At 36.9% G+C, this 26,124-nt stretch overlaps 2 protein-coding genes across 2 annotated transcripts in view; both read right to left on the bottom strand.

Annotated features, from left to right (window-relative positions):
- The window catches only part of LOC146139182 (uncharacterized), a 28,962-nt gene extending 20,406 nt beyond the window's left edge, over window positions 1–8,556 (bottom strand). The window contains exons 1-7 of the mRNA XM_083391735.1: window positions 8,254–8,556; window positions 7,137–7,193; window positions 3,734–3,893; window positions 2,764–3,034; window positions 1,672–1,848; window positions 1,002–1,189; window positions 26–156 (exon numbers count right to left, since the gene is read on the bottom strand). Of these exons, the coding sequence (XP_083247861.1) occupies window positions 26–156; window positions 1,002–1,189; window positions 1,672–1,848; window positions 2,764–3,034; window positions 3,734–3,893; window positions 7,137–7,193; window positions 8,254–8,266 (997 nt within the window). The 5' untranslated portion in view covers window positions 8,267–8,556. The remainder of the gene's footprint in view (window positions 1–25; window positions 157–1,001; window positions 1,190–1,671; window positions 1,849–2,763; window positions 3,035–3,733; window positions 3,894–7,136; window positions 7,194–8,253) is intronic.
- Window positions 8,557–14,528: 5,972 nt separating this feature from the next.
- Window positions 14,529–15,944, bottom strand: LOC146139181 (putative MFS-type transporter C09D4.1). Its single transcript, XM_083391733.1, has one exon. The coding sequence runs from the start codon at window positions 15,942–15,944 to the stop codon at window positions 14,529–14,531; it is 1,416 nt and encodes a 471-aa protein (XP_083247859.1).
- Window positions 15,945–26,124: the final 10,180 nt, after the last annotated feature.

Genomic DNA, 26,124 nt, shown 5'->3' with positions numbered 1-26,124 from the left:
TATGAACGAATACACTCTTTCTTACCATTCTCGAATGGGTGAACTAGACCCAGGGTGTGCCCGAGCTCGTGCACAAAGTAGTGAAGGAACTTTCTGGAAGCATTGGCGTGCTCAACCTTATCATCAGGATTCATCAAACCTTTGAACGACTTGTGTCTGAAACAAGAGGATAAGACAGGTCCCGACACGTAAAATACAACTAACAATGCAATTCGTTGTAGATGAGTCATTCGCGCCAATAGTTTGACTTGACTATCTGATTCCAATGATTCCCATCCACTTTGACATTGCATTTTTAACTACCAACATCGGTACATAGTGCTATATTTGACTGGCTAGTGGTGGTGAAGGTTTGATCAACCAATTTGGAAACACAGATACCCCAATTTACTGAATAAAGCAGGGGTTCTTAAACTGGGGTCCATGGACCCCTTGGGGGTCCGTGAACTAGTTTTAGGGGGTCCATGAAGATCTAATTGAAATATTAGTGTATATTTAAGAAGTAATCACATTATTAAAGAAAATTTTTGGACCAAAATCAGCAAATTTATGAAGTATATTTCTTTTGTTATGTCAATTTGTGACGTCATTTTTTATTTTTCATTTTTTTTTTGCCTACAGTGGTGCACGCGAGATAAATAAAAATTTTAGGGGTCCGCGGTAAAAAAAGTATAAGAACCCCTGGAATAAAGAGTCTAAACATCGTGAAAAACCTCAACGCCGCACACCCAATGCTTTCGGATGTTTAACTCGCCGTTTGCCACTGCCGCTTTTTCTCGGTTGACAAAATCCAGTGAATGTGATTAATTCAAATTAAGAGACTGAATATGACTTTTTGCTGAAATATATCTCTCTTTACATTTAGAAAATTAGACTATGACAGAATGTCTAATACATAGCTTCTGTTTATTGACGTTATTTATTTGGAAGGGCGGGGATATATAGAAGGCTGTTAAACAGTTATCGCCAAAATGAGCATAACTTAAAATAGTGTAATTTACCCGGTGAACATCCCAAATCCTCGGTTTCCGTCTTTTGAGAATGAGTATCCCATGTATCTCGGGTCAGGGGGTTTTGTGGCGATCATGCACCAAACGTTGACGTCACGATCGCTCTTCTGGAAGTGCGCCATCATGACGTCATACATGTCGTCCTTGGTCCAGGGGTTGTCGGGTGTAGGGTCCACAATCTGGGGGCGCAAGAAAAATAAATAAAAAAAGTATAAATTAAGGTCAAAAATGTGTTTCAAGGTCGAAAATGTGTTTCAAGGTCGAAAATGTGTTTCAAGGTCACAAGGTCAAAAATGTGCTTCAAGGTCGAAAATGTGCATGTTTAGCATTTTATTTTGTAAGTGAGGTGACTGACTTACAAGAAAGGTTATCAAGCTAATAAAAATAAGGTTTCATTTAAACTTAGACGAGCGCAGAAAAAAACGTGACTAAATGTTTACAAATTCCCTTGTTCCAAAAAAGTAAGCAAGTTTCATCTCTCAGTGACTTTTTAAAATATGATCAATTCACGCTCCCTATTTATTGTCGCGCCAATTTGTTAATAATACTTCAAATGGAAATAAAATTTAGACGAGCGGAGAAAAACCGTTGCTAAAATTACAAATCCGATTTTTCAAACGAGTCAGAAAGTTGTCTTTTTCCACCTCGGGGACTTTCCCACCTTATTGCTGAGCTTCTCATCGTAGTGAACTTTAACCCCGGCATCCTCGAACGCTTGGAAGATGTCAAACTTTCGATCCTTCACTTGTTTGGGCGAGTCGCTAAAGTCGTTCGCCGCTATTGTGGGGAAGATCACCTTGTCAACGTAGTCAACGTCCAAGGCTATTTCCACGAAAAACTGGAAAGGGGAAAGATTGATTTACGTTTGCAAGGAGTTTAATTGGACGGTTAAGGTTCGAGTCAAGTGGCGTGTAAAATAACGAAACTATATAACTCTATACAGTAAGAAAATATATTAAAAGGTAAAAAAGGTACACTTAAAGCAGGGGTTCTTAAACTCGGGTCCCTTGGGGGTACGTTGACTAGTTTTTAGTGGTCCATGAAAGTTCATTGGAATCTTTATGTATAATTAAAATTGTGTTCTTAATGTATAAAACAGATTGATTTATTTAAAAAAAAATATTATAAAACAAAAAAACCCTTTGTCTAATCCTTGAGCGTATTTATAAGACAGGATTTAAAGTTTCATATTTGCACAAAATGACGACCAAAAATAGAAGGTTTTTGAAGTTATGTTATGCTCTTTAAACTGGAGACGGAAAGAAAGTTATGCAACGCTGTTTGGTTACAAATCTGTTTGAAAGGATTTCTCTTACATCGTGATTCCGCACATATGGTCGTAAATTTATGGCCGTAACTTGACAGGTCTGTTGGAAAAGTCTAAAACCAGGTTATTAGCACAACAGCTTAAGGTTAACAATGGGACAAGGTCGAGAAATACTGTGCTGTACAAAACGAAAAAAAAATTAGACAATAAAAAATTAAAAAAAACATAAAAGACAACAAATGTTTCTCAAAATTGTGACAAAATGATTTGAATGTAATCAGATTCTATTTCACTTTCACATTATTTAGACCGAAAACAGCAGATCTTTAAATTTCATCTGCATTGTGACGTAGAACTATGACGTCATCCCTATAACAAAAAATCCCTAACGTGGCAAAAGCAAAAATTGTTTTAGGGGTCCGCGGTAAAAAAGTTTTGAGAAACCCTAGTGTAGAGTGTACATAAAACAACAAAAGACAAACTCACGGGACTGTCCCTCATGACTCCTTCAAATGTCACGGTTTCCCCATCTTTTCCTGAAGCGTTTTCAAAGACAAGTTTAACGTCGCCTCCCCAAACTCCGTCGTCCTGTGGGAGTCGGAGCAGGAGCTCAAATCTTCCGGAGGACTTTCTTCCATCGCTCCAAGTTATCTCGACACGAGAGGTCACTAGAGTGTCGCTGTTCGCGGCTTGGGGGATTTTCTTGACACGTGGCGCCTCGTTGGAACGAAAAAAAACGCCGCGATTGCCCTTCAGCCTGAAAAAGTTGGTTTGAAGTGATAAAAGGCGGGTTTTATTGTAGTTTCGCGTGTGTGACGTAATTTGGTGTCATAATGACGTCATTTGGTATCATAATGACGTCAGTTGGTATCATAACGACGTTATTCGGTATCGGATCATATCGCGATACTTTTTGACCAACATATCGGGTATCAGTATCGGAACAAAATTTCAAGTATCGGACATTCCTAAAGGTGTGAAAACACGTATGTGACGTAATTTTAATTTGATATCGTAGTGACGTCATTTGGTATCGTAGTGACGTCATTTGGTATCGGGTAGAATTGCGCAACTTTTCGGCCAAAATATCGGGAATCGGTATCGAAACAAAAGTAGAATTATTACCTATAGCTGTAATTACGTTTGATTTTCAAATAAATAGGAAATTTATCCGACAATGATTTATCCACAACATAAAGGGGGTTCAGTGAATATAGTTGTACAAATTAATCTAAAATGCAAATTCAAAATAAATTTAATATAAGTCACACCTAAGGTAGACTTTTGCCTTCCCAAAATCTGAATCAAAATTTTGAAATTAATTGAAAATAAAATCCCAATAACATTTCAGTTTATCTACTTAAGTAAAAAGGGGAATTTTAGTGACTACAGTAATGCCGAAGCGTAGATAAATGATCCGGATTGCAAGTGCACAAAAAACTTAATAATTTCTCACCAAGGGTAGACTTTTGCCTTCTCCTTGTTAACTGCAGATCCACTGATCACGTTCAAAACCGAGGTGTGAGTTCGAATCTTGTCAACGTCCAACTTCAGCTCCAACTCAACACTGGAAAGCGAACCCTTGTACACTCCACTGATCGGGTTGTTGGAAATAGCTGAAAACATAAACGTTTAGTTCTTAGTTCTAAGGATCGCCTGACTTTGATGACCAAACGGTCTTTCGCTGCTCCCTGGGAATCTGCTTTTTAAACTATTATCATGTCTATCTATCTTTATATATATATATATATATATATATAAGTAAAGCAGTGTAACCATGAGTTTATTTGCATATCTCAACTTTACATCTAGTAAGAAAGTTTAACGTTTATAGTTTTAAATTCTAAGTGGAAAAGGTGTGGTATTATTATCATTTTTTTGAATCTAAATTATTTTAAATCTAATATGTAAGTCAGACAATCCGTGGTCCTGGTAAGTTTAAAACACGAAGAGTTAGTTGTCAGATTAAAGGATTCCATATCGACTTCTGCTCCCTTGAAAATTATATTTTGGCTCGGCCATGCCGCTAGCGGTCAATTTGACTTATTACAAAATGGATGTTTCTCGTATTTCTACAACTCATGTCAGAAGAAAAAAATTCTTTGCTTCTTTGCCTTTGTAAATATTTGTATTGTTAAAAGTCGTAATTCCAGTCAGCGTTTTCGGTTTGTCTAAATGTAGAACAGCGAATAAACAAGAGATTCAAATACTTGCAGATGTTGCAGATAAAGAAATATTAAACTTTTGTGTTTTTTTCCTAATAGGCAAGGTGTGAAGGGTTATTAGATTAAAAACCACTTAACTAAGTCAGCGCACTTATTGAAACTGACGCTTGAAAACGTTGGAGTTTTAAACTTATCAAAACTAACCACAAAGCATGGTTTGCACAAAAAGTTTGCGAAAACATTTTGCCTTACAAATCATGTAAAAGCTATCAGTGCCCAAAGCCTAAAACATAAGGCGGCCATTATTGAATAAAAGGAAATTGACTAACGGCATCCATGTGTGTATGCATCCTGTTACACGGGAGCATTTAAGAGTGGTAATTTCCCACTGTCATGACGAACAAGACAAATTGCGTTGTTAGGGTTGTTTGCGGCTTCTTGTAAGGTTGCATGTGCGACGTGTGTGTATCTGTCTGTTGGGTTGTTGTTTTAGTGTGCTTGTGTGTATGCTTGTTTGTGTGTTTGTGTGTTGCGTGTTTGCGTGTTTGCGTGTTTGCGTGTTTGCGTGTTTGCGTGTTTGCGTGTTTGCGTGTTTGCGTGTTTGCGTGTTTGCGTGTTTGTGTGCTTGTGTGTCTGTGTGTCTGTATGCTTGTGTGCTTGTGTGCTTGTGTGCTTGTGTGCTTGTGTGCTTGTGTGCTTGTGTGCTTGTGTGCTTGTGTGCTTGTGTGCTTGTGTGCTTGTGTGCTTGTGTGCTTGTGTGCTTGTGTGCTTGTGTGCTTGTGTGCTTGTGTGCTTGTGTGCTTGTGTGCTTGTGTGCTTGTGTGCTTGTGTGCTTGTGTGCTTGTGTGCTTGTGTGCTTGTGTGCTTGTGTGCTTGTGTGCTTGTGTGCTTGTGTGCTTGTGTGCTTGTGTGCTTGTGTGCTTGTGTGCTTGTGTGCTTGTGTGCTTGTGTGCTTGTGTGCTTGTGTGCTTGTGTGCTTGTGTGCTTGTGTGCTTGTGTGCTTGTGTGCTTGTGTGCTTGTGTGCTTGTGTGCTTGTGTGTTTCGTAAATTATTGTTTGCGAGTTTGTTTTATTGTGCCTGTGTGTATGCTTGTTTGTGTGTTTTTGTGTTTGTGCGTTTGTGTATTTGTGTGTTTGTGTCTTTATCTTTACTAGCTAATTAGTCGTATTTGCGCTTGTGTGTTTTGTGCTCATTGTTGTTTGTTTTTGTTTGGTGCAGAGTGTTTTCAAACTTTTCACGAATAAACGTGATCTTAAACGCAGGAAGGAACCATGATGAGTTTTGTTGTTTTGATTTGCTTGGCATTGTTTTTGTTTTGAAACGCGCTTTAGAAAAAATATCAAGCTAAAAACGGTAACAAACCTTAGCACTGTATCTTGCATCCTGCAAAATTTACCCCATTACCCACCTTTAACGTTAACTTAACCAGGGGTTAATTTGACACAAGTTTGAGAGCCCAGGTCTATCACGGGGCCTTCTATGCACATTGTACGTGCAAAGGCTTGTCTGTGTTTACTGTTTTTTATGCCGGCACCAGACTTCCGCTTTGTCTCAAACTCCGGAACAAACAGCTCATTTACTCACTAAGACGCATGCTGCTACTGCAGTGTAAGGCCGACTAGCATACGGTGGATAGAGTTGTTTAACTATGTGTACTACTAACATGCGCTTACAAAAAAATCTAATCTTACATTATGAAAAATGTTGGTATAGTAGAGCCCACATAGTGGCATATGTTTGAGTTTAAATCAGTGCTTCTCAAACTTGATTAGCCTGCCGTACACAAAAATTACTGCAAAAACAATAATATACACTACCTACAGAAAAAATAATACCAAATATTGCAATCGCCCGTAATGGACAAAAATAGATAAATACCATAATGGTAATATCCAATGGTTAGGGCACATTTAAGTCCCGCGTTGCTTACATGTCTAAAGGTTTCGCGGTGCACTTAAACATTTTTCAAGGCATACAGTTTAAAATGTGGTATATTTGACTTATGAAGTCACAAAAAGAGACAAAAGAGGTTTTACAGCAAATCCTCTGTCTCGTATTTGTCCTGTTGTTTACATTGTGTAAAACAGTGGTTGCCAACCCTTTTCATAAAAATATGAGTGAAAATCATTTATGTAAGAGCTACCCTATATACTTGGCCAATGCTCTCGGTAATACTAAAATATGCTTTTCCGGCTATTTCTTTTCAATCAAAATAACAACTTTAACTTGCCATTCACGGACCAGGTTGTAATTAATAATGAATGTGGGCTAGCTGAAAAACTAAACTTATTCTTGCCTAAGTCATTTCTCTGGAAATGTGAAATGTTGGAACATGAAAACAAGTTTTGCTAAATATATTATTTCATGTATAAGAAACTTTTGTTTACTCAGACTCAAGCTATAGCGTTTTATGCTCGCTATAGTATAAATTATTATGTACATGGTTTTCAAAAGTTATTAATTTGTGTTATTCTTGTAAAAGTTAGGGGTCCGTAAGCTTGAAATTGTTTTTAAACAAGTGCGCGACTAAAAAAGGAACAACTGTTGTAGAGACTATAGTATTTTATTTTTTTATCATTGCATGATGTATATCCTTCTTAAGCACGACCATCTTGCCTTTTGACAAGATACTGATTTTCGAAAGATGAAGCATGATTAATGAAAAATCCAAATGAAAAATTTATTCATCGTACCTGGTTTGGCCTTCCGTGCAGATCCTGGATACAACGATCTCTTTCCTTTCCCATATCCTAGAGAAAAATAAAATAAGTTCGTTAAAATTGTGCTTTGATTTGGATAAGGTCTTGATCACGTACGAATATACATGTTGGTGCATTGCAGGCCGACAATAATAGAAACTATAAATTTATAATGTTTTCGATAGAAAAAAGTTTGCTTCGTAGAATATCGACTCTTTTTTTCACGTTGGTAACACGAGAACGAATTCAGCTAACCACTAATATAGCCGTCAATATAAAATTGTTTTCTCATTATCTATCTTTTGCAGTATTAGCCTTACGTTACCGCATATCACTATGAAGGTTCTGTATTACACGTATTGATATAAAGGGGAAGTTGTGTTTTTTCTTTTTAAATAAAATGCTTTCTAATTTGAATAAAGACAATCGAACCAGAAGGTCAAAATTTGTTGGCGTTCTTTATACGAAGGTTTTAGGTTTCGTATATGGAAAAAAATCGCACACTTGTTATGAAACATTTTTGGTATACTCTTAGTAAATCAAAATAATTGTTTCATTAAAAGCATCTTGACACAGCATGCAGCCTATCCCAATAAAGTCTGCTTATTTTAAGGATCCAACGTTAAAAACGACCCCAAGTAATGTTTTTCCAAATTTTCCAAAAAAACACCAAGTCTCGGTGCATTAAGATTGTCCATAGAAAACAAACACCCCAGAGACAAATTACAGTGTAAAAAATCAGTATCGTATGTTAATGCACAGAATTCGCACAACAATGGAACGTCACTGTACATCTAAACAACAGAGTTAAACCAGGCTTCGAACTGTACTTGACCATTGTTTAGCACTTATGTTTTGCATGTAAATTAATGTCGGTCATTTTTAAGATTTTAAGAGAAATCTATTTCGCCAATAATGGCCTCTTTAGTCTCTAGTTCAAAAAGAACTTTGTTCGTATATGTACAGTAGGTGTGCGACGGCTGAAAACCAAACACTAGCACTAAACGTCGCTTGCGTAACCTTGCGAAAAACCGCCGGCGTACAAATCACTGAACTATAAAACCAGGTATTTGCAATAAAACAAACAAAAAAGCAAAACTCGCAAACTTACCTTTGCTTGCCATGTTCAGTCTTTTGACTTTCAAAGCTTGCGGGATAGACTGTACTTTAAGCTTACTTTAGCAACAGCAACTTCTTGTAAACAGGTACTAAGCATCAAGCAGCTAACTGGAATAAAAAGGCTTACACAGTACGGAATATTTAAATATCAGTGGTTCGGCGGATGCATGGCGTCAGGCAGGAAATTACCATTGTGCGTTCGTGCATGGCACGGCTGTGACTGTTAGTAGGCGCTGCTGTCTCGCAGTTAAAGCCAGGATTTGCAAGAATCACACTTACAAGCGGTGTTGCAATGACTTAATGAGGTTTATGTGACGTTATTGTGACGGAAACACATCTTTCATTACCTTAACTCTTTTAAATCCAATTTGTTCTTTTAAATCCAATTTGTTCGGCAATACAGGGTCAATTTATTATTAAAAAATATGCAAAATACAGAATAAATAGAAAAAAATGCATCAAAAACTAATTTACGAGTAGTATAAATTATTTTTATAGAACATAAAATAAAACCCGCATGTTATGGACAAAAAAAAGTTGTCATATGTGACTTTACATTTACTTAAGTGCCTGTTTTAAAAAGCCTTGGCCGGGCTTCAGTCGTTTCGGAAAATTGCTTGACTTGAGTCTGTTGCACGAAAGACTTGGCTTGGACTTAAGTGATTAAGTTGATTAAAAGTATTTTCATTTGACTTTTTATTTCACGCAAAAGGGTTAGATTCCTAAATGTTATTTTTATATATTTTTTTGGTTGAATAATTACTCATAATCGCGCGGGTCTAGAAATTTTAGAAGTTAAATTTTATTTTTATATTAGTAAGTTAACTTGCTTTAATAATGACTTGACTGCGACTTAAGTTTACTCACAAAAGATTTGACTTTGACTAAAGTCATTTCAGAATGACTTGTTTAGAACACTGCTTACAGGTTTGCTGTAGGTCGGCGAATAATAAATATAAAAAAACATTGAATGCAAATAGAAGTAATACGAAATTACCATTAATGTTTGGCATTGGCCAATACAGACAGGAAATTAGCTGGCATAAGCGCTTTGAATAACAGTAACGATCCTGATTAATGCCCATATTACAGTTACGCACATTTTTGAACATAATATTAACCTTTTTTTGCCAACAGATCAGTTTGAGAAGGAACATATCTGGCTTATCTGACACAAGCATTTAAATTGACCTTGTCGAACATAATAACTAATAAGCTTTTTCGTGAGTTAAATAATCCATAGCAATTTGAAACATTAGGCTATGTTTTTACAGTGTATATCGCAAAGCAGATTGACCTTGTCGAACGCAAATGTTGCAAAATTCAAGCAAGTCAAAATAAAGTTCAACGGCAAACATTCACTGCCTAATGTACAAGAAACAAGAAAAAAGGCTTTTGCATTAATAGCTGCTAGACATCACGATTTTGAAAAAAGTTTTTCTGCTAATTTTAACTTGCAAAGTCGTTTCCTGGACGAAATGAACCCGGCTGTAAAATATCTCGTGATGGTAGAAAACGTGACGAGTGTGTCTTAGGAAGTTTTTCTCTGAAAAGGTCAGTTAACTTTTGAAACCCAGCGAACCAGCATTTTGTGCAGGGTGCAAAAGCAATTGCATATTGCATTACGACAATGCATATAACAAACCTTTAAAACGCATTTGCAAACACAATTACTTATCAAAAACAGCTCCTCTGGTAATTAATTGTTAACCAACGTTTCGGTAACTTATGCAAATCGCCCGAAGTATTCAGGGTAAATTGAACGTTCGTTGTACAACGCAGTGAATCCATTGTACAACGAGCGTTCGGTGCCATTCACCTTGAAGAAGGCACTTTGAAAATGTTGCCGAAATGTTGGTTAAGAATCTCAATTACCAGAGGAGCTGTTTTTGATAAATATTATGTATGCCAAGTTTTGTAACATCTAGCTTGGAATTTGTAAATCCATGAAGTCATTTTTTAAATCTTTCAAATCAATATATAATTAACTTCAGGTTAATTTGGATTTTTAAATGTTTGTTTCAAACTTGCCACCATAAACAATTAGATGAAACATCAGGCAATTTGCAACAGACGCAATCCTCGCATGTCTGTCGTGTATGTGATTATAGCGTGTTCGCTTGGTGGTAAAGCGCTAAATATTTCACCTCGATTTCCTTTCCCTTGCTGGGCATGTCTGGCTAATCTAGTGGGCAACTGATCAGCTAATCTTAAAAAAACTCAGTGTTTGAACTTTATTATACAACTCATTCTTTTTGCACTTTATCTTTCACGGCGAGAGAAATATACAACGTCACTCAACTAGACACAACTGCTTTATTGCAGCACTTGCACATTCTTAATTGCATTGAAAATAGAAAATACACAAGTGGGAAAAATACATATTTTACAATACTTTCACCACGTGTTTTGCTGCGCTGTTCGCTGTATACTTTTGAAAGCACAGTTATGTAGAAATTTTTGAAAGTACAATAAATCTAACGACCTGACAGCATGCACGGTGGATAGCAAAAGCAGGGTGTTTAGTTTGATTTAGTGGAGTGGATATTACGGTGGTAATTCTCTCACGTGTTGAAATATTCAAATACAATTGTACAAGAATGTCAAAGCCCATACGGAAGTAAGTATCATTTTGAAAGTTTCAAATAACCCTTTATGATAATGTTAAAAATGAATATAGAGTAATTCTAAACGTTCAAAATAATACCTAGGCCAAATTCTCTATGGGCTTTGATATTCTTATTACGTCTTGCCACCACTTCCAACCATTATGTTCCAACTCTATAAGTTTGAGTAAATTGTAGTTATTGTGGCGGTTTTTAGAAAACGCGTGATATTTACGAATCCCAGTGACGTAAATGAACACCGCTTTTCCTTTTAGGTGGAACATTAATTTAACTAAAAATCTACTCTAAAAACGCTAAAGCACTTCTGCTATGCACTAAAATAGCAGCGTAGCTAAGAATATGCATTAGCCGTGGGCCTGAGTCAGTCTATTTCACGCAAATTTTAAGTTAATAAAACCGTAAAAATTTAAAAATACAAGCCTGGATCCTATAACTGCAGGCAAACCAATATCATACAGTGTCTATGTATGCTGTCTACCCTACATGCTAAACCACTGCTCAAAACAGCCTGTAACCTGTTAAACGTAAACAATACAGCTATTCTCACGTGACACGAGATAACCGCCGGCATTTTGCCTATGTATACGTGCAACAGGATTAGTTAACCTTAAGCTGCACGGTGTACGCAAATCAGATGTCAAAACATGGCGGTTGATTAGCATAGCTACTTTCCCTGCATATTTACTCGGAATTGAAAGCATGTTTTACAGTTATGCTTTATTTTTATCTGTTTTTATAACATAGTAAGCAAAACAGAGCATACGGTGTTTCAAAGTTTTCATTTATCAGCTAAACATATCATGCTTAGCATGAACCTCAACAATTAACAGGCCTAATAACATTCTTAAATATAGTTCGAAAAATACAATTTGGAAAGGGGGCATGGCTACAAATTAGGGAAAGTACATATATACCCTAAACCTAAACCTTAACAAATAGCCAGGCGTTATATATAATATTAAAACAAGTAACCTGAATGTTTACCCCTATTTATAATGGGCCACTTATACCCGTCTGGTTTAGCATTGTATTGGTCAAGCCTAAGAACGGATATGAGCTGTGTTTCGTCCATTTCTATCAGCGAAAGAGTAAGAACGTTACGAATTTGGCTTCTTCGATATTATCGGAAATCACTGAACATATAATGCAACTAATTCACATAAACGACCACACATGATACTAGTTTTTTTTTCAATTTCTCAATATAGGAACATCGTGCGTTCTGCATTTAACATAACACCAGTGTTGTAATGACTTAATCAATGACTTGACTTAAGTGCGCTTAAGTCACTGTTTTTAAATGACTTGACTTGACTTAAGTCATTTGGGCAAATGACTTGACTTGACTTAAGTTTTTTCAACAAGTGACTTGGGTTGAAATAAAGCATTTCTTTAAGTATTTTATTTATAAAATTGAGCTATTTGTCCAAATTTTTGCACAAAAAATAAATTACTTGCTATATGATCGTTTTCCTTATTTTTAGTTCAGTTATTGTTCATAATCATACGAGTTTAAAAATTCTAATAGTTTAACGTTTTATTTTTATGACAAGGACATGACTTGAAATTGACTTGCTCTAATTATAATGACTTGACTGGGACTTGACTTGTTATTTATTCAAAAAGACTGGACTTGGACTTAAGTTATTTTACAAATAACTTGACTGGGACTTAAGTCATTTTAAAATGACTTGTTTACAACACTGCATAACACAAATATATATTAGGAACGAACTACAACGAATAGATTTTGCTGCACATTACGCACGCAAAGTGAAATAAAAATGCAACACAGGGAACAAAATAAGCATTTGATTATCAAAGTTTAAAGTGCTCTATCAAAACTCGGCAAAATCGCACCAAAAAATATCAAACAGCTTTCCCACGTTATTTTACTCTGCTTTAACTAAAGGCGGAAATGTGGCAAATGTACGGTAATAGTTAGACTCAATAACAGCATTGATATTCTGCCACAAAATCTCAATATTATATCCTGTAACTGGTGTTAGCTTTTTTTAATGCAAACTCAGTTTTATTCCTTTAAATGTGTGGAAAATGGTGAAATCGACGTCTATAGCTCTTTTAACAGTAATAAGTGACCGTCCACGCGCCATTTGGCCTTTTATTTTCTTTATTGCAGTACGTTGTCCCGCCTCTCCATTTTAAAACAGACACAAAAGGAAAATACACACATTGTGAAACGCTTGCAATATAAATGACACAATAAATAGTATGGCTAATAGTTAATTAGGGGTAACGTAAAATTGAACTGTGATTTCCGCCATACTTTCTCACAAACGCAATAGCAAAGCATAAGAGACAAATTAAAAATTGAACGCAAAATGTGCAAAAAATAAACAGCCTGTACGGATTATTTCAACAAATAGGGAGTCTATAGTAATAACGTTACGAAAACGCAGATGCTTCGAATATAAACCACTCTGGCACATTGAATAGTAAGATGACGACTAAAGGGGAATATTAACAGGCTAAGTGGAAAACACGGAGAAAAAGAGGAACTTTGGCAAAGCAACATCGGTGGTACACACCAATTGGCACTGTACAGCAAGTACCTTCACGTTGTCATCCCCGTAAGTATCAGAGCCTATCAGAGTTAATCTGCGAAACAGTCCTGAAAAACGAAACTAGCTACTTATGCGAAGATATAAAAGCCACTGCCCAGATATCTAACCAACACGAAAGAAGAAGGCACTGCACCGAAATTAAGCTGCTGCTTGTACAGCTGAACGCATTACCAGCATTGCCTAACGTTATATGTTTGAACGGACAATGCAAATATATGGAACAAATATAGTACAGGAACCAGTCTTATAATATAGTTGGTGCTGATTAAAAATATGGCAGAAAGTCGGACAAAACTTTTGCATAAATTGTTATGTTTTGCTTAGGCACTGAGTTGTGAAAAATGGTGAATAATTTGCGAAATGTTGCATGAAAAAATAGGCGTTAGTTGATACATAAATGTATAAAACACAGCAACCGTTAGGAGACGCTAATTGAAAAAAATGGTGCCTTATTACTAAATAATGCACCAGGTATAATGGTTTAATCATTGAGAAACAAAGTACTAGTGTATCAGTATTCACAAAATGTGTACCTAACGATAAACAATGTACCAGTCTAATGTATCATCATTTGGGAGAATATGTAGGTTAGTATCTAAAACTATGGTGTTGCACAAAAACACTTAAGTTTATGCTAAAACACTAAGTTTTATTAGTAAACAATGCACCAGGAGTGATATACCAATCAATAAGAGATAATAAAGTATACCACTAATCACAAAATGTGTACCTAGCGCTAAGCAATGTACCAGTCTAATGTACCACCCATTGAGAGACAATACAGTAAGTATTCAGTATTTCAAACTGCGTTGCACATTTGCAGCAAGCTTATTTTCAAGTTTAGGCAACACCATTAAAAAATTTCCTAAACGTGCAACGCCAGTTTAAAAGACAGGTTCTTTTAATGTCTCTCAATGATTGTTATACTACAACTGGTGCATTGTTTATCGGGCAATAAAGTAACCAGTATTTTAAATTGGTGGAACATATTTAGATAAACAATAGGTTTAATTTGTATCCTAATTGCCGGAAATCTTTCCTTGGTATTTTACCATCTACTTGGTCACCAGCAGGGTTTCTGGTGTACAGGGAGTCAATTCGTTCCCCACATCGAGTCGTTTGTTTTCGGAGGAGACGAAACACGTGGAGATCAAGCCTACGAAGACAAGAGAGCTCTGGAATAATAAAACCCCGATGCTGCCGAAGTTCTTGAAAATCATTCGCCCGAAAACGCCCAGCAAAAGTCCCATTGAGGTCTGGATTCCAGTCATCCAAGTGTTAACAAGCGATTCGTCGATAGGGTAGGTTTGCTGGGTGGCAATCTCAAGCGCCGAAACCGTCGTGATACCGGTAAAAACGCCAAAAAACAAATTGCACACGAAAATCACGGCGGCTGTGTTTGCGTAGACGCCAAGAGCGATTCCAACTGTTGACACAAAGCAGAGGGAAAGCGAAGTTAAAGTTTGAGCCTTGTATTTCTTGGACCGATCGACCACTTTGCCGCCTGCAAGGAGTCCAACAATGTTACCGAAGCTCCACAGAGCCATCACAAATCCGCTCAACACGTCCGATGGAAGATTAAGGAACTCAAAGTTAAGTCTGTGGATGATCTCGGACATCATTAGGTTCTCAAGGATCACAAGTTGGAAGCAGAGTCCGAGGAGATATGTCATCGTGATGTAGGACCATTTGGAGAAGAGGGATCGTGTCTCACGCAGGAAAACAGCTCCGGTCTTCTTTCCAAGGTTGTTGTTGTCTTTTATCTCCTGCGCGGCTGTTGGAGCTGTAGGCGGTCTGTCGGTCATAAACGCACAAAACAGCATCGCAAAAGTCCCGGCCACTGCTAGGAACGATCCGTACATGATCTGCAAAGACCTGCGACCGCTTTCCAGCATTGGTTCGCTTAGGTTATAAGCGGACACGTTCTCAGCCGCGCTTGAAGTATACACAAGGCTTGGAGGGACCACATAACCGCAGCCATCGCCTGTGCTGAGCCCTATAACGTTCACAGCTATCGCAGTTCCAACTTGGCTTTCGGGGAACCATAGAACTGCGAATGTGGATGGTAGAGCTATCCCAACTGTCTCTGAAATGCCCAAGAAAAACTGGCCTATGAATATGAGGGATATAAGCGATGGACTGGTTAGCGCCGCAGTTACGAACAGCATTCCAAGGGTGCTTGAAAAAGCAACCAGCAGCACCATCAGTCTAAGCTTAATTTTTCCCTTGAATATGAACCAGACCAGAGGTATTGTGATAAAAATAGCGCTGATGTTACGTCCGTTTGTGAGCCAGTCCACAACAGAGTAGTCGACTTGGTAAAACTCCGAGTAAAAGTTACTGATTTCTCCGAAACTCGCGAACGAAATGCCACCGAAGAATTGGTAGAAAGCTAACCCGACCAGAAAGATCCACCTTCGCGTGTAAAGTGTCCTGTTTTGGTTTTCCAAATCTTCGTAATCGTTCCTCATCTTGAATAGTTAGTTATGGTCAAATACTTGCATGGAATGCCTTAAGATTCTACGAGCCAGCTGTAAAACAAATTGTTTTATAAGGTTACTCAAAACAGTAGCGATACAAGTGGAAACAAAGAAGATTTCATTCATTTAAACCAAGCCTGCGGGTCGGTTAAAAATGACCCCGAGTCCGACTCTGACTCCGGCCAAAAATATAAACTCAAGTGCCCAGGCCCGAGTCCTACTTCGGCCAAATGTTAGATTGTCTCAACAGCCTGTATTACACCTATTTATGCAACTAAAATAAGATTGACGTCGCGCCATTCAATTATAGGTGTGACATAAACCTCATCCACTCATACGCGGTTGGAAAATATTCCACCATATGCTATTCAAGCTTTACAATTTTTCAGTCTTAATTTTTCGAAAAATGCTACTGCGCATGCGCACGTCGGACCCGGGACTCGGGTAGTCTCACTTAGTATCTAACGAGTCCCTATAGTCCGACTCTAGTAAGACAAACCGACTCCGTCGAGTCTCATATCCCGAGTCCGACTCCGCAACCCTGCCTTAGACACCCTACAAAGACTTTCCGACGTTCAAATTAAAACGATTTATTCAAACATACTACAAAGTATGGTTCCTCTATCTAGCATATTTAACAACATCAAGCATTTTTAACACTAAAAACCCGATTTAAACGACATCACCACATCAAAACCGCTGTACACAATTATCACCTACCAATTTCAGAGTGATACGCATTGTGTTCTAAGAAGCTCAAATGCAATGCGTTATGCGTAGTGTGTATCTAATCATTCCGAAAAAGCTCACGGTGTTTAATGCGTTTCGAAACGAGCGCCAGTCAGGAATGTTTACAAAGTCTTTTTGATTGGGCCACAATCAAAATTCATTTAAAAAAAAGTGATTTGGTCCTACTGAGCCATAGGTCTTAAAATCGCATGCATAACTCTGCAAAACATATTACACTGTTTTTAGACAAATCTAAAACTACTTAAAGAAAATTCTGAATAACACCTGCTCCGATAACTGTTTATGTTTTAATCCTAAAGATGCCTATAATATGTATTTAGACTACTAAAAGACATAGAGATCTATATCACTGATGATGACATGTGCATTTGCCGAAACGTTTGAATAATAAAGCATGCCGCTTTTTATGTCTATTTGGGCCGTTATTTTCACCATTCAACATAGAGATCTATAAGTCTATATAGCCGAACATATAGGAGAACTGACATACTTCTACGTAACCTTTAAACCCACATCCATTACATTGTGATAACATCAAAATACAAATCTGAAACACTGAAATAAATCTAAGAAATTCCGTACGCTGTGGCGTTCGTAAACGCATCAATTTTAGCCGTGACAAATGTAAAAATACAGAACTCAACGCACAAAAAAGCAAAAATCTTATTTTAAAGTTTTAACACTTCTTCTCACCAAAAACCGTTCGTGGTAGGACTGAGTTGCTAACTGGAAACAAAACTACCAGAAGATATCCAATTCTGATTAATTTGGCCTCGTGAAAACCTAATTGACTTCGTTTCTTGTCTAATTGACTTCGTTTCTTGGGGCGTTGGAATTTTTCGCGTGTAATTCTAATTGCCGTAGTGACCGCTGATATAATTTTTTTTTGCCGCTGGTATTTAGTGCTGAATTGAGTCTGTTGCTGTCAGACTTTGACAACTGTAGAATTGCTTCAGCTGTTTTAAATTAGAATAGAATTTTAGTTTTTGTCAGCTGGGCAAAATTTCGCAAAACCTACAAATTAAACTAAAGTCTGAACTACAATTATTTTTAATCAATTCACGCTCGCGTTTTGGTATTATTTTTTGTTAATAAAAATACAGTCAGTTTTTGACAGAATCGCATAAATGTCCCATTACAATGTGATTGAAAAAGCACCAAGAGCTGCACTGAGCTGAGCGAAGCGTAATTTGCATTTAAATTCTATTGTTTCAAGATTTTCACGCTTTGCTAAACTCAAACCCAATTCAGCTATAGAAGAAACGTAACGTTTTTGACGATTTTTACGCCCAGCTCAGCTCAACTCAGCGCAGCTGTAGTGTAAACGGGCCTTTATGCTTACAAATATCAATAACCAATGACATGCACATTTACATCAATTGTCACGAGAAAACGGGACATGAAACAAACATGAAGCAAACAAAATATAATCTTAGTGGAAACTTGTGAAGTCGCTCGGTGCGTCACAATTCAAACAAACTTTCAAAAGGCGACGCAGGAAAAAAGTTTAAGCCCCTTCTAATTCATCCAACTAGAAAACCAGAACAATTTAGCTTAGTGCCAAAAAGGTCGAGTAAATCGGCATCATCTTGATTAAAACGTTTCTACATACACTTGTATCATCACCAGCTTATGTAACTGAAATCTATTCAAGTCTTCCTTATAAAAGGTGGAACGGAACAGTATCATTGAGTTGTGAATGTCTGTTTGAAGCGTTTTTTTCTTGATGGTGTAACTCAGGGGTTGGCAACCTTTATGGCCCTGCGGACCGGCCTAAAACCAATTTTTTTCGAGAACCGGCCTTAAAAAAATACAAATATTCAGTAAAGGTAATACTTTTTTTGAATGGACGAATTAAAATGTATAAGTTGTTTCAAAAACTTCCCAGCCTGACCATCAAAATAATGAATCATTTTGCAATACAACTCATATGGCCACAGCACACTGGTCGTATTGAACCTCACGAGTGCTTAATACTAATAGAGATTTTTTATCATACCAATCAACCATGGAGCATGTTTAAACTAAAGTTATTTATTTTGAATAGAAAATTCCTTTAAATATTTTCGACTTTAGTTTGTTTTTTCCGCATTTTACGTTTGGGTTTAAATCAAAATTTTTATTTAACAACCCTGCTACGGACCGGTAACGAACTCCTCGCGGACCGGTGGTTTCCGACCACTGCTGTAACTGATCTAACTTGGGACTGTTTTTACTTTTACGTTTACGATTTTGGAGCACAATGGTTGGAGGTTGTAGTAAGACGTAGTAAGAATATAAAAATCTCATGCAGAAGTAAATAGCATTTTAAACGTTTCGCATATATTTTATTCAAATAGGCTTTTGATGTTGAAAATGAATAAAGAGTTATTTGAACGTTCAAAATGCTTGACACCTACTTATGTATGGACTTTTCTAAGTAACCGTTTTGAGTACGATACTCGGCAAATATTGCGCAAACTCATAAAATATTGTGAGAGGCATTCCAGTGTAAAGAAATATTGAAACGGTTTTGTTATGTGGCCTATACAAACAATCCGTGTTTTCTTTGTGAGGAAACGAGGTAATAACTTTCAATAGATTCAGAAAGAGTCCATATCCTATAATACATTTAAAAAGCAGTCAATATCCTATAATACATTTAAAAAGCAGTCAATATCCTATAATACATTTAAAAAGCAGTCAATATCGTATAATACATTTAAAAAGCACTCAATATCCTATAATACATTTAAAAAGGAGTCCATATCCTATAATACATTTAAAACGGAGTCCATATACTATAACACATTTAAAAACTGACTCAATATACTATAACACATTTAAAAAGCAATCCATATACTATAACACATTTAAAAAGGAGTCCATATCCTATAATACATTTAAAAAGCAATCCATGTACTATAACACATTTAAAAAGGAGTCCATATCCTATAATACATTTAAAAAGCAATCCATGTACTATAACACATTTAAAAAGGAGTCCATATCCTATAACACATTTAAAAACTGACTCCATATACTATGACACATTAAAAAGCAGTCAATATACTATAATACATTTAAAAAGGAGTCAATATACTATAACACAGTTCGAAAAGGAGTTCACATAACACTGAATTAAAAAGTTGAGTCACATCACTTACAGGCACCGACATTTTCTCTACACCAACCTTTTTGTAGCCTTGCATATCGACAACAAATGTTTGCTCAACAAAATGCAAACGTTTAAGTTCAAACGTTTGACTTTACGATGACACATCCCTATATCAACTAACAGCTAAAGCTGGTAGCATATTTTTGCACCAATATTAAAGCGGTCTGTCGTATCTGCGCCATTTACTGTCAGTGTGTATAATTTCACGCCAGCTGAGTTCAACGGCTGACTGAACCTTTTCTGCCATAGCTGCACCTAATACCAGTTGCAAGCCTAACTCCGGATCTCAAGCCGAAATGATTGCATTTGTCCAAAGTCGGCCACCCGTTTTAAAGTGCTTTAAACACGCGTTGGGGGCAATATCTGTTGCTTTGATTTGAAATTAACCGACGTTTGAGGGATGTCCGATAATATCGGATCGGGTTCATTCCCGATACCAAGTGGTGGTTCAGTACTCATCCGATACTAGGGTGGTATCGGTGCCGATCCGATACTAAATTAATGTTGCTATTTCAGGCATGGTTGGCGATCAACTGCAGCTAAATACGCAAATAAATAAAAAATAAAGTAGGTTAGCAACTTAACAATGGTCTGATCCGACAGTACTTTAAATACCAAGACTAAATGATAAAAAAGTTAGCATTAAATCGAACAGTGTTATTATTTCTATTGGAGCTTATATGTACCTATATATCCACCATTAAACGTGTAAACATGTCACTTTCAAACGATATTCTCAGAGATTCAAAATAGCACATATCATCACGTTTAAAAGGGCACATGCTATATAAATCCCGTTTTAATTTTCTAAAAAGACGAAACATTATTTTGCTGCAATTATAAAGTCGCTTTAGTTTTCATGAAGGAAATATGGCGATTCTTTCGAGAATTTTATTTTACGCCCTAATAGGCGTGGTAGTGTCTTAGCTAAAATTGGTATGTTAAAACGCAAGAAGAACATCTCAGTTTTCTTCAAATTGGATAAGATTCGAAACAAGTTATTGTACGCAAGTTATGAATGAATTAATTTTAAAAAATATTGGCATATGGCGGTGTTATTTAAACCATGGGTCGCGACTCGAAATTGACTTGCGGTTCGATTTGATTTAGTGCTAAGTAGTGCGCACAAAAAGTTCATTGGAAAAAACGCACAAAAAGTAGTGCGCACAAAAAGTTCATTGGAAAAAACGCACAAAAAGTAGTGCGCACAAAAAGTTCATTGGAATGTATGGGGTCGCCGAACCGTTGCTGTTACACTTACCCTACAATTTACAATTTAGGTCGCTGCAAAAAAAGTTGCGAAGCACTGGCAAATAGCTACAGGAGTTTAAACAGGTTCAAATTGGAAAAAGTATCGGAGCAATTATGTGGAATTTCTACACAGGCGAAATATCTATAAACCATGGGGGGGGGGGGGGCGATATGGCCATGCCCCCCCCCCCAAATTTTTTTACTTAATAGGCAGCTTATTTTCGCGGTTCCCTAGGTAGTATGGCCTATTTTCGCCAAAATAAGACATATTTTTAGGCTTTGTAGTGGTGTACGAGCTTATGGCGCCATATAATGAATATTTCAAAAAAATGGTAAAATTCGTTTCGCGCACTCGCGCAAAGCGGCGTTTTTCAGATTTGCAGAGACGGCTTAAGTGACCGTACGCTGAACTCGACTATATAATAACTAACTTATACCCAAGTACAATTAAAAGCTTTTTTGTTGTTAATGCAAATCTGTATCAGAACCAGCCTGCCAATATACATCATCCGGCCCGCCGCCTCAGTGACAAATTAGACAAGAGTCCATTTTAAATACTTTTTGACTATTTTAAGTGTGTAAATGCAAAAAATGTTCGCGCTTCGCGCTAATGATCTTTATACATCCAGTGTGTTTACGTTTTGATGCTCTTTTTGAACTAGATCAGCGCTTCTTTACTGTTGCGCCGTGGAAAGCTGCCAAGTGCGTCGCAAGCAAACGGAAAACGTATTCAAACATAATCGACAAATATTTTTTAACCATTTTTTTCAAATGTAACCAAAACAAGAACTTTAAAAGAAATACCGGTATACCAAAAAGGTGTGGCCCAAAATGTTTAACAAACACTAAAATAGATTAACTATAAAATTTAACGCGCTTTTCCGGGTCAAACTAGGAAACCGGCCCACTGTGGAGGCTAACCTTATTACTTTTTCGTGCTTTGAAAAGTTTTTCGCGTTATTTTGCAGGAGTTAGTTTATTCGGCCAGTCGATGTTATTTTTACCTGAAATGTGACGTCACGCAATCGTATACTTTTGTGACGTCATATCTGAAAAAAATTCATGGCCCTCCCCAAACCAAAATCCTAGATCCGCGCCTGCTATAAACATACCAAGAACAGTGCTGCCTAAACATTAATCTGATAACATCGTTTTTTCACCCCACCAAAATGCTGCATTCTGGAGACCTAACAAGTTAGTTAATCGTGAAAAAACATTCCGTTTTCATTTCGTTTAATTTTAAGGAAATCAGGTCTAACTGCGTTCAACATGCGGATGGAGTACAAAAATCAAAATAGACACACCGGAAAAACGTGCTAGAAATGGAAACAGATTTCCAGGAATCCGAGACTGCGCAGTTTTAGCTTAACTGCAGTATTAAAAAGTTCTGCGCAAATTGACTGGTAATTCGTCCCGAAACAACTCTTGAAAGTCCTACCTTTGTATGATTATACTTGTAAAGTTATTAATTCTCCAACCCTTAACTGTAACTGATGGTTTGACAACTTCTAGCATACTAAATAACAGTTCTATAACTATGTATTAAAAGGCATTTAACATATCTCCCAGGATAAATTCCTTTTCTCTATTTATTTAAAAAATATGCTTGTATCCAAAAGCTTCTAGCATGACTTCACTTATATATATTCTAGCCATTTGACGTCACAAAACTTGTAGCTTGCTTAAAAAATCTGTAGTTAAAGCTTAAAGAAGCTGTATACTCCTGAAGGGCTTGATCTCAGAATACACATCGTGTATCTGTACGTTTCAGTCAACCTTACATCAAGTATGACATGAAAAAAGTTAAAAATTCTGTTGTAAATTCACCTTAATTTTACAAACTTAATCAATTAGGTACAATAAATGGCATATTCAGTAACAGTCAAATAATCTTTACCAGCGCGATATCAATTTTAGTATCAGAGCGTGCAAAAGGCAATTAATGTTAACTTCTCAGTAACTGAAGCTGATGCAAGTTCGTATCGAAATGTCTTAATAATCAAGATGCTGTCGATCTACCCGACCTTTTTGACGTTGCAAATTATCACACTATATATTACAAATCCGTGCATAGCGAAGCAAATTGAATTGTATTTTACAATAAATGTGTGGAGTATTTCCTCAACTAACCGCGCTGTTCTAGAATGTAACACTTCCACTCAATGTCAATGGTTCTTAACCTTTTTAGCGTCTGATAGAAAACTTATAAATTTAGCCTCTTTTTTGACAAAAATTAAATTTTGACCTGCATTAAACGGGTAAGCAACACTACAAAACAAGGCTTGTTAAAATTCTTGTAACGCGGACCCTTTAAACATTTTAGATTTGTAGAGGCTAGGATGGACCATATTAAACTAAATATACTCAAGGAAAACAACGTTTTTTTAGTAATCTCTTTCCTTTTGAAGTAATAAGGTTTCAATGAGCCTTCATAGACCCCCTAAAAATAGTCCACTTGCGCCCAGTTTAAAACCCTTGCAATAGAATGCATTGGAAAGAAAAGTAAGCACGCTACTATACAAATAATAAATACGCTACAGATAACTCGGGGCGGATCTAGGATATATTGGGTGGGGCATATAAGTACAAATAATTCTAAACCATTTGTTGTTCTATGCGCTAAATGCAGCTGAAATGATTCATTTGGTTAAATTGGCAAAACTTTTAATTTAAAATGAGACGTGATGCCTTCGGCCAGAGTTTAACAAGCGTTTTTTTTATTAAGGGTAACAACTTAGCGAAAATCCCAGTAAATGTTCCCGATTTATTTTCTTACTGCTGGATGCTGCAAGCCAAAAAGGCTGGGAACCACTACATTAGGTTATGGGATGCCACCTGATAATGTTAACGTCCTAAGCCTATAAAGGACAACTTTATTTTTAACAAAGTTGTAGGCTATATGCTTTGTCAAGGTCTATTAGCCTTATACACAATAGGTGTATTTTTGTACTTTTATGATTTTAGTACGTAACGTAAAACTAAAAGCTCAAAACCGGAGCTACGGTATTTATTCATGCAAAATTTCCTAAAACCTGCAATGTTTCAAAACTTTATCAACATGATATCAGTTAATTCGCTTCTTTACGTTTTCTAAACTTTGTTTTAACCCCTTCTTTAAACAAATATCTTGGTATCAGCGTTTCATCTACCTTCTTTGTTTGGTTTGTTCCTCACATATGGAACGTCACCGCATGAAAATCAACAGCAATTTTAATCAAAGTATTCAAACACCATACTTATACACCTTCCCTATACAACATGTCAATCCAGTACACCGCCTAAGCCGTTTTCCCAGAAAAATACAGCATGTCCGTTTTCGACTATTAAAATATACGGCAGGGTGCGCGACTGTTTTTTAGCAATCGACTTGTCGAACCTGAAAAATTCCAAGAATTGGTTTGTATACCAGGCGGTTGAAATGCATTACTTCTGACAAGGCAGATTTAACTACGTTGTCTGGCTCAGTCCTTCCCAACCTTTTTAGTTTGCGACCCACTTTTAATACAAGTTTATCGTGGGACCCACAATAAGTTGTGACCGAACTAATAAAAAACAAATAATGATAAAGGGGACAATGCATAAACATGCAATACGTGCTGAAATATTAAACGCGACACAACACACCTTATCGTCACGTATTTGTAACTTTGTTGCATAAATGTTACGTAATGATAATGCAATAATTTCCTGATCTAATAGAAAACTGTAACATTTAGAAATGCATCGCGACCTACTGGTTGGAAAGCACTGGTCTAACTTAATCAGCCGAAAGGAATTCTAACTGGGTCGAGTTCGAGCTCCAGCCATAAGGCCGAAATCACAACAACATCAAAATAAAACACAGTTCGGGATAAGACAAAAATAGGAGAAATACCTATAATAATTTTAATAACTAACGTATAAATCGTTATAAGTGCCAAACCTGTCGAAATACTGCCTAAGTGGTCAAAATAAGGCCTAAATAACTTTTCACCTGTTTTATTCTAGGGCGTCCAAACGTCGACACCAAAAACGGCCGATGCCAGGCCGACGGCCCCTGATCATCACCTACCCTATTCCTACAGTTTCAGGCGTTATTTTAGCCCTTTAGGCCTTATTCCAATGGATTTAGACTTCTCGGCCGAACTTGCCAAAACAGGATTTAACCAAACTTTTACCTTAACCACTTACCACACCAAAACTGACAATTACTTCGCCAAAACCCTTTATATTTAACCTTACAACCGCGTCACAAAAAAATCCAAAGTAATTTCGCTGCCAAAGTTTCTTCCGTCTAATGATTAGGTTCGAATAAATACAAGACAAGACGAAATTAAAAAAAAACACTGCATGATCTAGCTCAGTGGTTCCCAACACGTTTTTAAGGCGACCCATTTAAAAAAAAATAATTTTGTATTATCTTGCTACCCTAGAAAGTACAAGATTGCGTTGCACAGAAACTGCACTACAAGCAGTTACTTTTTTTTCCGAAAATAATATGTTTATTAAATCACTAATGAGATAGTTGTGGTCGCTTGCTCTCAGTGAGGTTTTGAAATCGAGGCGTTATTTAGCTTGAGCATATAGAGTCACGCATGTCAGCTTTAACTTCCAGCCGGTTCCGCTGTTTAGTTTTCATATTTTGTGATTATGAATTCCAGTTTTGTGAAAAGATACAATATGCCTGAAAAACAAGCGACCCCCCCAAAATAATCAGGCGACCCAACTTTGGGTCGCGACCCATGCGTTGGGAACCACTGATCTAGCTTATGCGACGACTTAAACTGAAAACAGAAATGCGAAATTTACATCTTTTCAACTGTTGCGCTGCGTGATGCTTATGGCGTAAAACAATCGAGAGACAAACTGCACATTTCCTGTCGCCTGTAAATCATTCATTTCCCAAACGGGGTGGTATGTCAACTTGCTTCACTAACGCTGCGCACAAACTGTTTCCTCGTGCGAAAATCAAACAGAACAAGCTGTGGACTCGGTTAATGTAACGTCCTGTTTCTTACTTGAAAATGGCGAAAA

Source organism: Ascidiella aspersa, chromosome 6, assembly GCF_963924565.1.
Source record: "Ascidiella aspersa chromosome 6, kaAscAspe10.2, whole genome shotgun sequence".
Taxonomy (NCBI): Eukaryota; Metazoa; Chordata; class Ascidiacea; order Phlebobranchia; family Ascidiidae; genus Ascidiella; species Ascidiella aspersa.
Note: the sequence above shows the minus strand (reverse complement) of the source record. Positions and strands in the feature narration are given on the sequence as shown.

What these genes read in the sequence shown, in the direction of transcription:
- LOC146139181 (XM_083391733.1), bottom strand. Translation starts at nt 15,944, where the DNA reads ATGAGGAACGATTACGAAGATTTGGAAAACCAAAACAGGACACTTTAC.